The sequence below is a fragment of the Manacus candei genome, unplaced genomic scaffold (genome assembly GCF_025592945.1).
Source record: "Manacus candei isolate 608988 ecotype Guabito, Panama unplaced genomic scaffold, ASM2559294v1 h1tg000139l, whole genome shotgun sequence".
NCBI lineage: Eukaryota > Metazoa > Chordata > Aves > Passeriformes > Pipridae > Manacus > Manacus candei.
In genome coordinates this window covers 1,168,709-1,184,652 of record NW_026138187.1, presented here as the reverse complement: position 1 = coordinate 1,184,652, position 15,944 = coordinate 1,168,709, and the positions used below count along the sequence as shown (strand labels likewise).

Genomic DNA, 15,944 nt, shown 5'->3' with positions numbered 1-15,944 from the left:
GAAAAGCACCTCATTGTGTCTGGCCCAGAAGCCCTGTGTATCCTTGGCACTGACTGCCTCAGGAGAGGGCACTTCAAGGGTCCAAAGGAGTATGATGGGCTTTTGGTGTAGCTACTGTGACTGCAGAGAAGATCAAAAATTATCTACCCTGCCTGGCCTATCAGAGGATCCCTTCATCGTGGGATTGCTGCAAGTTGAAGACCAGCAAGTGCCAATTGCCACCAGAACAGTGCAGCGGCAGCAATGTCACACCATCTGAGATCCATGGCTCCCATCCATGAGCTGGAGAGTAAGGGAGTGACCAGCAGGACCCTTTAACAGCCCCATATGATTTTTTTAGTAATAAATTCAGTTAATATCCCCAATTCAAGTCTGTTTTGGCCATGATGGTATATGGTGAGGAATCTCTCCCTTTCTTTATTTCAACCCATGAACCCTTTCTTCTATTTTCTGTCCCCTGTCCATTTCTGGAGGGCAGAGCAGCTCTGGTGGGTGCCAGGGTCAACCCACTACACATCTCCAGGCCTGCGGAGTCCTCAGCCTCTCTGGGCAACTTGTGCCAGGGCCTTACCACCCTCAGAGTAAAGAATTTCTTCCTAATACGTGATTTAAACCTGCCCTCCCTCAGCTTAAGGCCATTGCCCCTTGTCCTGTCACTACATGCCCTGGGCAAAAGTCTGTCCAGCCTTCCTGTACTAGAAGGCTGCTGGAACATCTCCTCTTAGCTCTAGAAGTTCTCAGGTTTCAGAAGTCGGTTGGTCAAGACATTCTAGAATGTAGAACCTTGGGAGCCCTGAGGGCAGGAGTTGGAGGAGCAGAGCGTCCTGGTGCAGGTGACATCACAAGGGCTGCAGGACAACGGAACCCTGCGGAAGCTCCAGGGGCAGAGCACCAGGAGGCCAGCGCAGCGTGAGCTTCCCTCTGGCTTCCCTCTTGCTCCGTGTTTGGATTTTGACGTTCTGTGGAAGTCACCCAGCGTCTTTCAGCGTCAGAAGAGGAACATCTGCGAGAAATGCCTGCGAGGAGGCGTCTGATCGACCTTCCTCCCTGTGAGACCAGCAGACTTGGAGACATCGCTGATCTAGTCACCTCTGCCCTCTCCTCACGCAGCCGCGGAGAAAAGCTGGCCCTGGCCATGAAGAGGAAAGGCTATATTCCAAAACTGTTAGAGCTTTTCCAAGCCTGCGAGCGGTCAGAGAGCACCGAAGCCTTACACCAGTTACGCGGAATTATGAGAGGGATTTTGCACCTCGGTAAATCAGGTCTGTTTGAAGTGATGTTCTCCAAGGAGTGTATTATGGATGTCATCGGATGCCTGGAGTATGATCCTTCGCTGGCTCAGCCCAAACACCACAGGCAGTTCGTGACTGAAAGAGACAATCTTAAGAAGATTGTTCCCATCAGAGACTCCAAAATCCAGAAAAAATTCTACCAGATGTACCAGGCACAGTATATTCGGGCTAACTTCTTGTCAAATCCTCACGATTTTGGAGAGAATTATCGTTCTAACCTCGCTTCCTTCATCCGCCGCAAGAAAGAGGAGATATTCAGGGTGTTGGAGGTAAGTGGGTTTGATCTGGTCTAAAAGGGTTGGGCCCTGGAGCTGTAATTTCCAATGGATCACAGTTAATCCCACATACTTTCATTTGCACAGTGTTGGGAATGTTTCCCCTTCTTTCTCATATCTTTGATTCTGTATTTTAGAAACAGAAGATTTCAGGTGAATCTTCTAAATATCTGAATATGTAAATATTTTTTAATGGATTGTAAAGGGTTTAAAGTTCTTCTCCTTGATTCCTAAGCAACATCCTCCTTTTGAGCTGGTTTGTACAGGTGTGTAGGGAGCGAGCAACTTTTGGTGTTCTGGATCAGGGAAATTTGTGATGTGTGTGTAACAAATTCCGAACCTGTGATTCCAAAGAGCCTGCTCAAAGAGAATGCCACAGCTGCCTTCCCTGGGAAGGAATAAAAAAAAGCCAATAATAGTCCAGAGGTGCAAAGCAGAGTGTCTGTAAGTCGGGGAGCTGGTTTGATTGCAAGGAAGGTTAACAGGGAAACAGGGAACTTGTGAATCTGGTCACCCTGGCCCAGGTGGCCTGAAGAGATGTTTGGCAGGGCTGCAGATCCCAAAGAGGGAAAGGGCTCCTGGTGGGATGTTCCCAGTGGGGTGTGAGCAGCAGGTGCAGCGCGGGAGAAGTTGTGTCTTGGTTGGCTCTTTGTAGATGCAGTTTTAGCTCAGCTTAACCTGTGGCTCTGGTCTCCTGGACCTGCTTCTGCTACATGGAGGGAATGCTGGAACAATGACCTGGAAAATGATCCTGCCGGATGGGTACTCTGGCATTTGCCTTTTTGGGGATAAAATGAATAGAGGTGTGGGGAGTTGGACTTTGGGCAGTGTGGGATCCTATAAAGAAGGAAGTTTAGCCTTTCCAGAGGCACTGTGTGAGTTGTGTTCCTTTTGTGTGTTACGCAGAAAGACGAGGAATTTTTGTCTGATGTTTTTGGCCAGTTAACAAATGAAGCTACAGCTGAGGATGAACGGTTGGAATTGGTAAGTCTGTGCTCTCACTGGTTTCTCGAATGCTTGAAAATTAGAGAGATGAAGTAGGAAAAGTGAAATTGTTCCATGAGTTCTTTGAGGTCTCCTGCAGCCACTGAAGTATTTCTGGAACCCTGGAACCACTTCCATAGGAGCTCAGTCTTCATTTAAGTACTCACTAGAAAAATCTTTCTGGCAACATAAGCTCTGATTTATTTGTGGTAAATAATGATTTTATTGTGCAGAAAGGACTAGCACTGAGCTGACATCCTTGACTCCAAGCTCTCCTTTCCTCCCAGTACCCTTCAGCATCCCAGATCACTGACTTCCAGTCATATCAGCATTGCTCTCTTCACTGTGCTTTACTGATTCAGAAAGATCTTTAAAGTCCTGTGACTGAGGATTGTTCTTATATATATATATTACAAACTGTATTTATCCTTGAACACATTTAGCCGCTTAAATTCCCTGTTCAAAGCTCACTTTCAGCAAGGAAGGCTTTTTTCCTTCAGGCCTGGCTGGAGAATCAATCCTTCCTAAGCCAGGGGGATAAAAAAGCTACAAGGTGACTTTCTTTCCGAGCTCAAGCCCAGCATCTTCATTTATTCTTTCTCTGTGTGTTTATTTTGTTTTGCTTTCCTTTATTGATGTTGGTAAATGTTGGAGGAGACAGAACTAAAACAATACCATTTTCTAGGAAGTCCATCCCAGCCAGGACTCAAACTCTGCTACAAATTGGAACCGTTTCCTCCTTTTTGGAGAGTTTTCTGACTCAAATACTCCTGAAATTATTTTTTCCTCTGCAACAGGTTAACTTTCTCAAGGAACTCTGTGCCTTTTCCCTCATGTACCATCAGAAGAGAGAGAAATTTCTACAAAGATCAGCCAAGTTGGGAATTCTTCCAACTCTTGAAACTCTAATAGTAAGTGAAAACTTCAAGCTGATTTTAATCAAACTAGAAAATCCCATGGCCATTGAAGCAGGTTTTCGGTCTGCTGAGCACTTCTGTGTCAGTTTGCTGGGACAGCCTGGGTCTGCTGAGGGTGGAAGTTGGTTGGCATGATCAGAACCCAGAAGCTGCCCACAGCTCTCTGAAGGCCCTGACTTGAGTGCTCTGGTGATTTTTACTGTTGCCATTGAGGTTGTTGTTGGAGCAGGGCCAAAGAAGGATTTTTAGATAATCTTGAACTATCAGCTGGTTCCTACCCAAAAGATCATGGAATCCTGTTGTTAGCAGATTAATATGCCCTAATCAGCTATGGAAAAACATAATTTTTTAACTCCTTTAGCTGAAGCAGCTGTTGCTGTCTGACCATTGCAATCCATGTGTCAGTGCTGCTGTTCCTCAAAACCACAAAATTCCAGGGGGTTTCTATCCTGGAGTAACAACCTGTGAACTGACCAAGGGACAGGGACTGCTGGGGAAACACTGAAGTGCTGTAGATGTTCAAGGATTAGACAAGGCTTAATCTTACTATTCTTTGTGAGGGCCAGACCAGTCCAAATGCAGCCTGGGGCATTGCTGTGTTGGGCTCAGAAGTTGTGCTGCTCTCAGAGAAAATCAGAGCCCTTAAAGAAAGTTATTCCTTCTTGTTGCCTGGAAATGAGCACAGAAACTTTTGGACCAATTGATTTGTACAGTTGGTCCTTGGGTACAATATGAATAAATTGTGGAGAACATGTACAGAAGATCAGTGTCTCAGATATTGGAGCCAGTGGCACAATGGGAATGTTTCCTGCCTAAATTAGGACCACTAGGTTCACAGAAAGCCTTGTGTCCTTTCTAAAGGAGGGAAAGAGTGGGGAAAAGATGTTGTTGGTTTACTGTTGTTTTTCTGCAATATAGTTACATACACATGTTTCTCATAGAAACTTTGTAATGAAACATTCCCAAACCTTTTAACTCCCTTTTCTTTGCAGCTTTACCTGATAATAAATCCCAAACTTGATTTGCCCTGGCAAATTAATTTCTTTTTTGTTAGGGAATGGATGATCTGCAAGTTAGAGCTGCTGCCACAGACATCTTGTCTGATCTAGCAGACTTTTGTCCATTCATGGTCCAAGAATTTGTAATGAAAGAGGCCCAGCGGAGTGACCTTGTAAGTAAAAGTGGTTTGGACTTTGTTGAATATACCAGTTTTAGGGCAAACAGGAAACAAACCAGCCAAACAAAATCTCCATTTTTCTATTTCATTGTAATTTTTATTCAAACAAACAAACAAACAAACAAACCCGATAAAAACGAGGGAACTCATTCCACTTTGGTATCTAATTATTCAGTGTCTTCTTTGTTTGGGTTTTTTTGCAGGATACTGACCTGGTCAGTGTAGTCATTGAGCAGCTGATCTGCCATTCTGACCCCGAGTCTGGAGGAGCTGAGCAGTTGATGGATGTGCTGTGCACTCTGCTCGATCCGGGGAATCTGCTGCGTGCAGCTGAGGTAAGAAAATACAAAGGGGTGAAGACACACCTCTGTCTCAGCAAAGTTAAACCCCTGAGATTCTCTACTGCTGCTTTTGTGGGCAGAGGATAAAAAAGAGTTTTCATTTTTGGATGATTTCTTGGGTGTTGTGTGTGGTCTGACACTGAATTTAAAGAAGTTATAAAACAAGCTGAAGTTCCCACTCCCTTTGCTCAGGAAAGGTGTGGGGGGGGCACTGGGGTACTGGGATTTGTTAAACCAAGCAGCGCTGGGTTTCAGTGACACAGCCCTGTCTGGGCAGAGCTCCTGCTGGCTGGGGGAGAAATCTAGAAAGAACAGAATCCAGGACAGTCCCTGAGAAACCCAATCCATGTTTTAATCCACTGGAATGTGCAGGAATAGCTCTGAAAAGGTTTGCAGGTTGTCATGACATAATTCCTGCACTTGAGAATGGTTTAAGGACACTTTGTCAAGCACTTGGAGTCACTGATGGGTTTCCAGGATATATTTGCACCCATGGTGAGGACCCTCCTGGTGACAGTGAGGTTGGCTGGATGTCTCTCAGATTTTCCCCAAAGAAAGAAGTGGATCTTTGTTGAGTGCAGACAATGCTGCAGGCCCAGCCAGAGAGATCCAGGCAGAGCTGAAGGAGCCAAAAGAATTCTTTGTAGGCTGTTTCTGCTGTTACTGCCCTTTCTTATTTAAAAGGTGTGTGTGAAGGCCTGTGTTTAAGGAAATGATTCTCTGTCTTAGGCTCCACAAGTATTCGAATTTCTCAATTTCTTCTACACCTGCTGTATTCCTGTTCTGACTGCTCCACTTTTGGCCAATGCAGCAGAAGATACATGTGAAATAGGTAATGAGAAGTTTTATTTTTTTCCCTCTTTTAGGCTTTTAATGTTTATCAGTGACTGACAGTGCTGGTCCCAGCAATCAGCTTGTGAGGGCAGCTGGAAGTACACTTGGGGAAAGCTGCTGCTCCCCCAGGGACAGGAGTTCTTGTGGGCAGAAGTTTTCAGCCCTTTCTTGCAGCTCTGAATGTTGACAGAGCTTGATGCTGTTCTTTGGAAAAGATGCACCTCCTTGATGTGTGGTGTTAATGGTGTACCAGTTTGACTTATATAATTTTAAAGAATATTTGCTGTAAGGGCAAAAAAGCCACAGTTGTGTTTTATTCTGACCCAATGTTCTGCTTCCTGAAGCAAAAGTCCACTAAAAACATGTCAGGAACTATAACAGGAACTGACCTTGGTGTGCATGACAATACATTATTTGGGTTGTTTGATTAATTGAAGGCATTAATTTTCCTTGTAGATGACTATCAAGTGGCAAAACTGCTTGCCTTAATTCTGAAGCTCCTCACTTTTTGTGTGGAATGGCATAAGGAGCACATGAGGCATTACATTATCAGCAGGGATTTGCTAAGAAGAGTCCCGGTCTTGATGCATTCCAAACACACATTTCTGGCCTTGAGTGAGTACAGAACTGTGGTGATTTCCTTCTTCGAGGCGTCTCGTGTCCTGTGTTGAGGGTGTTCCAGTGTCAGTGGACACCTGAACTCAGAATTCATGGGAATGAATTTCTGGACTGGAGCCCGGGCATGCTATTAAATGCTTAAATTTCTCTCTTCATACAGGTGCTTTTAAGTTTATAAGGAAGATAATTGCCCTGAGAGATGAGCACTATAACTGTTACATCGCCCAGGGAAACCTCCTTGAACCATTTTTACTTGCTGTGCTGGAAAATGGAGCTGTGTACCATCTGCTCACCTCGGCTGTGTTTGAGCTGTTGGAATTCATCAGACTGGTGAGTTCAGCAGCAGCTTCAGCTCTGACAGGTCTGGGGCCTCTCAGGGCAAAAGGCAAAATGCAGCTCTCCCAGATTGCACCATCCTGGTTTAATGGCAGTGTCACAAATAGCACTGGGACACTGCTGAGTTTGTTGTCCATTTCCATGCAAAGCTTCATAATTATTTCTAGATTTCAGCTTTTCTATTAAGGGTAAATCCAGTTACTTCACAACTTTTCCTTACAATAGTGTTTTGGCTCTGGCCAAGGAATCAGTTCCTTTCCAAATTAAACAAAAAGGTTTCTGAACTTCTGCCTGTGACCATTTGAGACTGAAACCCCAGTTTGTTCTTCTGCAGGAAGATGGCAAGTCCCTTATTGGGCATCTAGTGGAGAAGTTCTGTCAGGCACTTGGAACTATCGACTACGTTCAGACTTTTGGACTGAAGCCCAAAAATGAGAAAGAAAAGCACCAACAAGAGCAGCAAGTGAACAGGTAGGCCTCAGTTCGTGTGTCCTGAGCCTGCCAGGGACTGCCATTCTGCAGGGCTGGTCCTTGATTTTTAATTTCCCAGAGGGCAGCAGGAGCGGGTGGCTGGGACTGGGGTTGGGTTTCATTCTTGATGAAAATTTCTTGTTTTATCCCCTGAGTTAGGATTCAGTCTGCCTCAGTGCCAGATGGGGTGCTAGTGAGTCTTATGGTGAGGGCAGAACTGGGGGTGGAGTTGGATTGCCTTCTCAAATGTGCCCAATTCCCTCCAAAGCTATGCAAGGCATTTCTGATCCTGGCTGAGTCTGAAAGAGCAGCAAAGCTGGAATCACTTGTCCTGTCTCTCTTACAGTGTCCCATGCTGTGGCTGCTCTTCAAAGAAGGAGACCCCGAGGCCAGCGGTGGCGGCCCCCAAGGTGGGAGAGCTGGTGTGAGGTGCTGTCCTGGCGTGGGACAGCAGAGCTGCCTCGAGGGGCTGTACCGGGTGTGACAGGCGGGGGGCTGAGGGAGGGAGAAACTCACCCCAAGACCTGCTTAGGGAAACCCTGGCTGCTTTGGGGGAAGGGTTAAGGAAAGACTGGGTGGGGCCGGAGTCTGTGGTGATCTGGTGGCACAGTCTGATCTCACATCTTCTGCGTCATTTGACTGGTGCCACTCCTTGGCTTTGTCCCTGCCCAGGTGTGTGAGGTAGAGATGGGATTAGGATTTTGGGGAACTGTGTCAGTGCCCCCTAGCTGGGGAATTACTAAGTGTTTTTAGGCAGACAAAGGCAGTCAGTGACACCTCTGTAGTGCCTGACACAGCCGTGCACTATTGGAATCTCCAGCCCGAGAGCTCCTGAGCAGCTCCAGCAAACTGTGGCAGGAATTTGACTGCCCACCCCTAAGGCTGAGCAGCCAAAGGGATCTCAGGGGGCACGTCAGCTGCCTGTCCAGCTGGAGGATTTCTAAGGGATTTTGAAACAGCTGTGAGGCCACAGCCAGAGGAGCAAGGAACCTCCAGTACTTTTTGCAGCTTGAGGTTCAAAACCACTCTCCAGACCAAGGGTCTTGGAACGCCAAAGGATCTCCCAGATCCCAGGATCTCCCGCTGCTGCCAGCTTGGGTGTCCCGACAGGTTGGCTGGGGGGGGTGTGTACTAAAATTGCACATTGGTGGGTATCTTTTCAAAGTGAGGATTTCCTTTTTCTAATTGGCAGAGACGTCTACGGGTGGATTGTACTGAGCACGAAGAACAGTCTGACACAGTTAAAAGGAAAAGACCACGCCAGCGTTGATGAAGAAAACACAGAGTTTGGAAGAGGAGTTATCATTTTGAGTTTCCAGTTCTTCAAGTGTTGAGTGTTAAATTTTTGGAGTTAGTTTTAATTGTAGCTATTGTTTCGTAGAAGATAGGCTGCTGTAGGTTTTGTTACTTAAGTAGAGTTTGTTACATAAAAGATAAGAAGTTTGTTTTGTATTCAAGTTCCCGTTGTTCTGGGTTTAGACTGTTTGCAAATATGTTTAAATTTTAACATATTTTTTAAATATTTTACAATTTAGGATTTGTAAAATTTAGGATTTAAAATTTTCCTCTGTGATTTTATAATGTGTTTATTGATAAATGCTATTTTGATAAAAAGTTCCCATTGTTCTGTTTTTAGACTGTTTGTAAGTATGTTTAAACATTAGTAATGTTGAGTTGCAAAATTTAGGATTTGAAATTTTCCTCTGTGATTTTATAATGTGTTTATTGATAAATGCTATTTTGATAAAAAGTTCCCATTGTTCTGGTTTTAGACCGTTTGCAAATATGTTTAAATGTTAGTAATGTTGAGTTGTAAAATTTAGGATTTAAAATTTTCCTCTGTGATTTTATAATGTGTTTATTGATAAATGTTATTTTGATAAAAAGTTCCCATTGTTCTGTTTTTAGACTGTTTGTAAATATGTTTAAATATTAGTAATGTTGAGTTGTAAAACTTAGGATTTAAAATTTTCCTCTGTGATTTTATAATGTGTTTATTGATAAATGTTATTTTGATAAAAAGTTCCCATTGTTCTATTTTTAGACTGTTTGTAAGTATGATTAAGTATTAATACTGTTGAGTTGTAAAATTTAGGATTTAAAATTTTCTTCTGTGATTTTATAATATGTTTATTGATAAATGTTATTTTGATTAAAAGTTCCATGAAAGTTGACTGGGTGTGTTTGCCTCTTTTCCTGGGGGTTCCTGTGGCAGTCAGGGATGGAATGCCAAAGCCAAACAGTTCCTGGGGGTTTTCCTGGAACTCTCTGAAAACTCCCGGAGCTGTTTTAAGGCTGATGAGCAAACGCCCCCTGGCCTGGGGGACTGGCCACTGATCATTTGGCAGCATGGCCGTAACTGAGATTCCTCCAATGAACAGTTTGAGGCAAATCCTCGGTTTTGGCAGCTGAGTACTCGAGGATAACCTGCAGAAGAGGAGCAGCCCCCCGGCTCAGAAGAAGCCCAGCACGGCTGAGTGCCGGGAGTGATGCTCGGCACCACCCCAGCAGAGCCAGCACCGCAGGGCGCTCAGCGGGACGGGACGGACGCACAGCCACGAGAGGGGGCTCGGGGAAGGCGCAACGAAGCCAATGCAAACATCTCATCCCAAAGCTCCCCCGCTGCAGCAGGTGGAGCTGGAAGGGAGCAGCCGGGGGGCTGTGCCGGAGGGAGACCCGTGTCCCGGGGGGTCTCTGCTCCAACCCCGCTCGCCTCCTGGGCCACGGCCGGGCTCGGGTGAACCGGGGGAGACCAGGAACTGAAATACTAAATTTCTTCTATCACATGCATTTGTCCACAACTATTTTTTCCCAGGACTTCTTTAAATACACCTTTAAATGCCCAAAGAAGCAAAGGTTCTCATAATATTTCTTCTCTAATGCCTCTAACTGTGCACGCATCTTGTATTAATGTAGTGGAAGAGTTGCCTAAAGTTCTGAGAAACCTTCTTGCCTTCTGAGGTTTCCCAAGGAGGATGAATTTGTTTCAGGGAACTTTCACATCACCGTGATTTTGATTTTTTATTTTGTTCTTAAAGTTCCTTGTGGCAGGGTCCCAGAGCTCTTCCAGCCCTACTGATGATTAGTGCTTAGCCCTTACTTGGAACTTTACAGGTTCTGGCAGCTCCTCCATGAACCCACTGGTGTCTGAGTGGAGCTGCAGCTGCCGGACCTGCTGCTCGAGGAGCTCTGCACGGCGAGTACCGGGAAGGGAACAGAGCTGGGGAAGGGTCTGGAGCAGCAGGAGAGCTGAGGGAGCTGGGGGGGCTCAGCCTGGAGAAAAGGAGGCTCAGGGGGGACCTTCTGGGTCTGCAACTCCCTGACAGGAGGGGGGAGCCGGGGGGAAGTCCGGCTCTGCTCCCAGGGAACAAGGGGACAGGTCAAGACGACATATTCTTAAACTGCACCACGGGAGGTTCAGGTTGGACATCAGGAGGAATTCCTTCATGAAAATCGTTGTCAGGTATTGGCAGGGACTGCCCAGGGAGGTGTCGGAGTCACCCTGGAGGTGTCCAAGCAACGACTGGATGTGGCACTCAGTGCTCTGGTCCGTTTGAAAAGGCGGGGATCGGTCACAGGTTGCACTCGCTGGTTCCGGTGGTCTTTTGCAACCGCAGTGATTCCTGGATTCTGGCATTCCGTCACTCGGCGGTGGGCACGGGAACCCGTGTGAGGGCGCAGCGATGGCGCCCTGCCCGGCCCGGCCCGGCCCGGCCCCGCCCCGCCCCGTGCGCGCGGGGGCCGCCGGGAGTTGTAGTCCCGGTCGCGCCCAGGTGCGGCGCCGCGCGGAGGCCGCCGGGAAGCCGCGGCCGTCCCGGGGGGCAGGTGCGGCACCGCCCCCCTCGAACTACATGTCCCGGCGTGCCTCGGGGCGGGGGCGTGGCGGCGGCTGTGGCGGCGGGGGGGGCGTAGCGAAGATGGCGGCGGGGACGCTGCGCCCCGCTCCGGGCTGAACGCGGCGCGGCCCCCGCGCGGCCCTTCAGAGCGGCGGCGGCGATGTCCGAGCCGGAGCACCTGGGCGGCAAGCGGGCCGAGTCGGCGCGGCTGCGGCGGGCCGAGCAGCTGCGGCGCTGGAAGGGCTCCCTCACCGAGCAGGAGCCGGTGGCGGCGGGGGGCGGCCGCGGCCGGCACCGCGGCGCGGGGGGATCCCGCGTCCGCTTCGAGGAGGGCGCCGTGTTCCTGGCCGCCTGCTCCAGCGGGGACACCGAGGAGGTGAAGCGGCTGCTGGGCCGCGGCGCCCGCATCAACACGACCAACGTGGACGGGCTGACAGCCCTGCACCAGGTACCGGGCCGGGGGGCTCCGCGGAGCGGGGCTGTCGGTAAACAAAGGGTGACAGGGCGCTGCGAGCCGAGCCCCGCTCAGCCGCTGTCACGGCACAGCCCCGGCTGGCCTGTTCCAGCCGGGCAGCGTGATGTACCGGGCTTTTGCAGGGTTATTAAGGAGCTTAATTAGCAGAATAAAGATCGAGGGGCTGTCAGGGCTGCTGGCCAGCTGGCCAGTTTGTTAGTTTTTGGAAAACTTCTGCCTTTGTGCTTTTGGGGTCTGCTGAAATAGCAGCGATGCTGGGAAAATTTCCCCAGGGGAATGTGGATTTGCAAGGTCAGGAGTGTCTGGTCAGCCCCTGTGTTGTGTTTTATCAGAGTTGCCTTGAAACTCCTCAAACTGCTCCTTTGGCAGGGAGCAGAGTGCCCTCATCGCCGATAAGCGACATAGATTCTATTAATATTCAGCCAAATGTGCTGAAGATAGTACAAAGTGGTCCCAGGAATTGGCTGTGGAGTGGTAAAGCCTTGGCTGTTGAGAAACGTGTGCTGTGTTTCATCCGTAGCCTTTGCCGTCCTTGTGTAAATGAGCAGGAATGCGAGGAAGCATGTGAAATTGCCATCCCAGATGTTGGGAAACCTGTTGTTATCTAAGACTGATAGAGAATTTAGCAGGGGTTGTGAAATCAGTGTCCCACATTGGTGCATCTGGTCAGTGAAATGAATCCGGTTTGGATCCGGGCCAGCCTCAGGAAGAAAATTTTCTTAGCTCAAGATCTTGTAGATTAAGAATGTGGTGTAGCAACAGGACTGGGAAAGAAGCACCATCAGGAATAACATCTGGAAATAATGTTTGTAAAGAATAGCATGTTAATGGCACAAATAGCAGGACAGTCGCTGAGCTGATCAGGATTTCTGCTCCACTGGGATGGTGTTACTGAAGCATTTGGGACGTGTGTCAGCCGGTTCAGGAGCTCACTGGCTCCTGGCTGTCAGGGAACAAGGGGAGAGAAGACTGATACATTTTATTCTGGACTTCCAAAAATAAGTTATGAAGCAAAGAGCGTGAGAGCTCACAGATCCTCAGGTTGAATAAGACTTCAGCTGGCAAAGCAGTGAACTTTGTGATGGCTCAGCTTTCTTTTGGTTGGTTGTGGGTTTTGGTGTAGTGGTAGCAAATAAGTTACGCTGCACAAGTACTCTCCAGTCTGGCATTTGTCCATTTATTAACAGATAAATAAGTAGTCCTATAGATGCTGGTAAGAGCCGGTTACTGAAAAGCATTTTGACAACCAAGAAGGCTGAATTTAAGGTGGATAGAAGCATGGTAGAGTTGGGATGACTTCATGAGGGCTTTCCAGCCAGGATTGGTTGTGATCTCCTCAGAACTGCCCAGGTCCTTGCTGATGGAGGTGATGTGACCTTTGGCCAGAGGTGTCTGGTGAAGTGCATTGGACTTGTCCAGCAACGGGCGATGAGCTCAGCAAGGTCATGCTGCTGGAGTCCATGGCGGGCCATGTAGTGACAGGCAGGCTGCACATTTAATTCTGCCTATGTAAAGGGTACAGAATTGTGTTATTATGTGTCTTAGGATCACGGTATCGGGTGACACTGACCAGTAACACCAAGGGCTTGATACTTGGAAGAGCTTTGGATGAGGAGCGGCGGAGCAGATGCTGGCAGTACCAGCCAGCTGCTTACGTGAAGGGTTTCTTCTCTAACTTGACAGGAAGGGAGGGTGACCTTACTGTGACTGGAATAAAAACTTTGTTCCAATGTCCCATGGATGCATTAACGTTTTTGCTGAGCAGTGATGAGATGTTCTTGCACACCCAAATGGAACAAAGGCTGTTTTGTTAGAGGTTGTGTTGTACATGTGTATCCCGAGTCTGTAAATCTGTATCAGATGAAAATGTTTATTAGCGTGGTTGGGGAGGTTGTTATGAGTTCCTTATCAGTGAACCTGGCCAAAATATGTTTGTTTTCATATTACTTGGAGAATAATACTGCCTTATGGTAAAGTGTCAGCCAGACCAGTTAGGTTGGGGGTCCCCAGAGCTCTGGTTGAGAAATGGAATGATGTAGTACCCGTGAGGATATTTCAGTAACTTCTCTCAGTGTTAGAATCACAATGTTACATTGTGATGGTGGTGACCCTCTGCTCTCATTTCATACATGTGAAACCAAAGGGCCACATAATAAGGAAGAAAGTCCTACATGTTAAAAAGAGCTGGCTTTGTTGAAAGAAAAATCAAGTAAATTTTTTTTTTTTTTAATTAAAGAACTTAATATTAAGTGAGACTTGCTCTGGACGAGCGAACAGGTCTTTTTAGATAATGGAAGGGTTAACAATGTCAATTGACTTAATTTGTCAGAGGTGGCAGCTGCTTCCACAAAACCTAAGACCAGTCTTACAAATTGGGTTAGTTTATTTGAAACACAACGTGGCCCCAAACGTTGTGTGTTGTTCACAAAGATAAAATTACACTTTCTCTGGTATCTGGGCCACTGTGACTAAGACCCATTGTGTGCTTGCTGGGTGAGAAGCTGCTTCTGCTATTTATAGCCACGAAGCTGTATTTTGAAAATAACCTTTTAAATTACAAGTGGTATTGCTGAGCCTCCAGCCTGTGTCATCGTCCTCTTTGGAGGCACCGGGTGCAGCACAGACCTGCACCACAGCCAGTGTCTGCTGTGAAATCACCTGGGTGGTGACTTCAGCTCTCCTTTATCTCCCTCAGTGCCTGCAGATTGCTGCTGGATGAACATCAGTCCCCTATTTTCAGTTATTAACTTAGACTGTATTCAGTGAATTATTTTTGGCAATGGTTTTGTGTCAAATGCAGAATGGAAAGGGAGACATTACTTAAATGTGAGTGAACATTTAGAAATCATTGAGAAAGCTGCTTCCAGTTGGTGAAGTGAACTGTTGGCTGTTGAACTTCTCTAGTGTTTGCAAGTGGTGGGAAATGGGCATGAACTGCTCCCTCTGTCTCTTGAGTGACAGAGCCAATGGAAGAGTAAACTTGTATGAAAATTGAGTCTTAAGGGGAAGAAGTCTGCTGCTTCTAGTTGGGAAAGCATCTCCAAATACAATAATAGTAGTGCTTGTTTGTCTTCAAGGACAGTTCACAAAGGATCACAGCAAAGATTGTTTATCCTCTGTCTGCCCTTTGATGATTTACCCTCTTTCCCTTTGGTCTGTTCCAAGGAGAAGTGAGTTGCTCATGAAATAACTCATGTCATTTACAGTACTCTGCAAGTACCTCGGCACATGCTGTTTACTTGTTTTTGGGTGCTGGGCACTTGTGCTTATTCAGAAGCTGCTTCCTGAAAAGTCAGGTACTTTGTGTGGTGTCTCTGGGTTAGGTGGAGGCTGGAACCTCTCCAGGAGATCCTGGTTTAAGTTATTCTTCCTTCTGAGCCACAGCTGTAAAATTGCAGGTATGTCTTGGATGCTGCTTTATAAAGCTCCGAAGACCAATATGTCAAAAGGGTTGGGAAATTTTCAGTTACTGCTCAGCAAATTTGCCCTTTCCTCCCTTCTGAAGGTTGTGTACAGTCCTAGCAAAGCAGAGGCAGCAAAATTTTTGGACAGTCCTAAAACCATCCAGGGGAATACGTTACAGAGCACTCTGATCACAGCAGTCTGGAGACTCTTGGAAGAATCACTGAGGTCCCAACGCTGGAACAAAATCTGGAGACTGAGGGGAAGAAAGAGAGGATTCATGTGTGGATTGATACTTTCCCTAGCTAGGACATCACTACTGGAGAGCACGGAGCAAAGGGTTGGGACTGCAATAGTGCCTGAAGCAGCCCGGGTTTGTTTTATAGGATAACTGAGGTAGATCCAACCCACACAGTAAAGTGCTGTACTCCTACAGCCACAGCTTCTGGGAGAATCATGGAATGACATCAAGGAATTGTTAAGGTTGGAAAAGCCCTCTAAAATCATTGAGTCCAACAGTGAACCCAGCACTGCCATGTTCACCACTAAACCATGTCCCCAGGTGCCACATCCACATGTCTTTTGAACACTTCCAGAGATGGTGACTCTACTGCTGCCTGAGCAGCCTGGTCCAGTGCCTTTCAGGGAGGAAATTTTCCCAATATTCAACCTAAACCTCCCCTGGTACAACTTGAGGCTGTTTCCTTTTGTCCTGTCCCTTCTTCCCTGGGAGCAGAGCCTGACCCCCACCGGGCTCCAACCTCCTGTCAGGGAGCTGGAGAGAGTGAGAAGGTCCCCTCTGAGCCTCCTTTTGTCCAGTCTGGGCCCCCCCAGCTCCCTCAGCTGCTCCTTATCAGACCTGTGCTCCAGACTCTTCCCCAGCTTCATTTACTTTCCCTGGACACAGAATTTCTTAATCACCAAAAGGTAACAACCAGTTTGTGCCCTGAAAAGTGAGGAGATGACACAGTGTACAGTGGCATGAA

At 47.3% G+C, this 15,944-nt stretch overlaps 2 protein-coding genes across 9 annotated transcripts in view; both read left to right on the top strand.

Annotated features, from left to right (window-relative positions):
- The first annotated feature begins 865 nt into the window (after nucleotides 1–865).
- On the top strand, nucleotides 866–8,994 carry LOC127462772 (serine/threonine-protein phosphatase 4 regulatory subunit 3B-like). Its single transcript, XM_051771678.1, has 11 exons — nucleotides 866–1,561; nucleotides 2,474–2,551; nucleotides 3,349–3,462; nucleotides 4,523–4,639; nucleotides 4,849–4,980; nucleotides 5,716–5,818; nucleotides 6,277–6,435; nucleotides 6,599–6,768; nucleotides 7,109–7,245; nucleotides 7,592–7,655; nucleotides 8,438–8,994. The coding sequence occupies exons 1-11, from the start codon at nucleotides 1,013–1,015 to the stop codon at nucleotides 8,513–8,515; spliced, it is 1,701 nt and encodes a 566-aa protein (XP_051627638.1). The 5' UTR covers nucleotides 866–1,012; the 3' UTR covers nucleotides 8,516–8,994.
- Nucleotides 8,995–11,152: 2,158 nt separating this feature from the next.
- PPP1R12B (protein phosphatase 1 regulatory subunit 12B) overlaps nucleotides 11,153–15,944 on the top strand; it is a 131,509-nt gene continuing 126,717 nt past the window's right edge. For 3 of the 8 annotated variants that reach the window (XM_051771643.1, XM_051771642.1, XM_051771645.1), the window contains exon 1: nucleotides 11,154–11,529. In XM_051771643.1, coding sequence (XP_051627603.1) covers nucleotides 11,242–11,529 — 288 coding nt within the window. In that variant the 5' untranslated portion in view covers nucleotides 11,154–11,241. Of the gene's footprint in view, nucleotides 11,530–15,944 lie in introns of all 8 variants that reach the window. The other 5 variants (XM_051771648.1, XM_051771647.1, XM_051771652.1 and 2 more) reach the window with 3 other exon arrangements.

What these genes read in the sequence shown, in the direction of transcription:
- LOC127462772 (XM_051771678.1), top strand. Translation starts at nt 1,013, where the DNA reads ATGCCTGCGAGGAGGCGTCTGATCGACCTTCCTCCCTGTGAGACCAGC. An exon ending in CAACTCTTGAAACTCTAATA is followed by an intron (nt 3,463 to 4,522) that starts GTAAGTGAAAAC and finishes CTTTTTTGTTAG; the next exon opens with GGAATGGATGATCTGCAAGT. An exon ending in AGGCCCAGCGGAGTGACCTT is followed by an intron (nt 4,640 to 4,848) that starts GTAAGTAAAAGT and finishes GTTTTTTTGCAG; the next exon opens with GATACTGACCTGGTCAGTGT.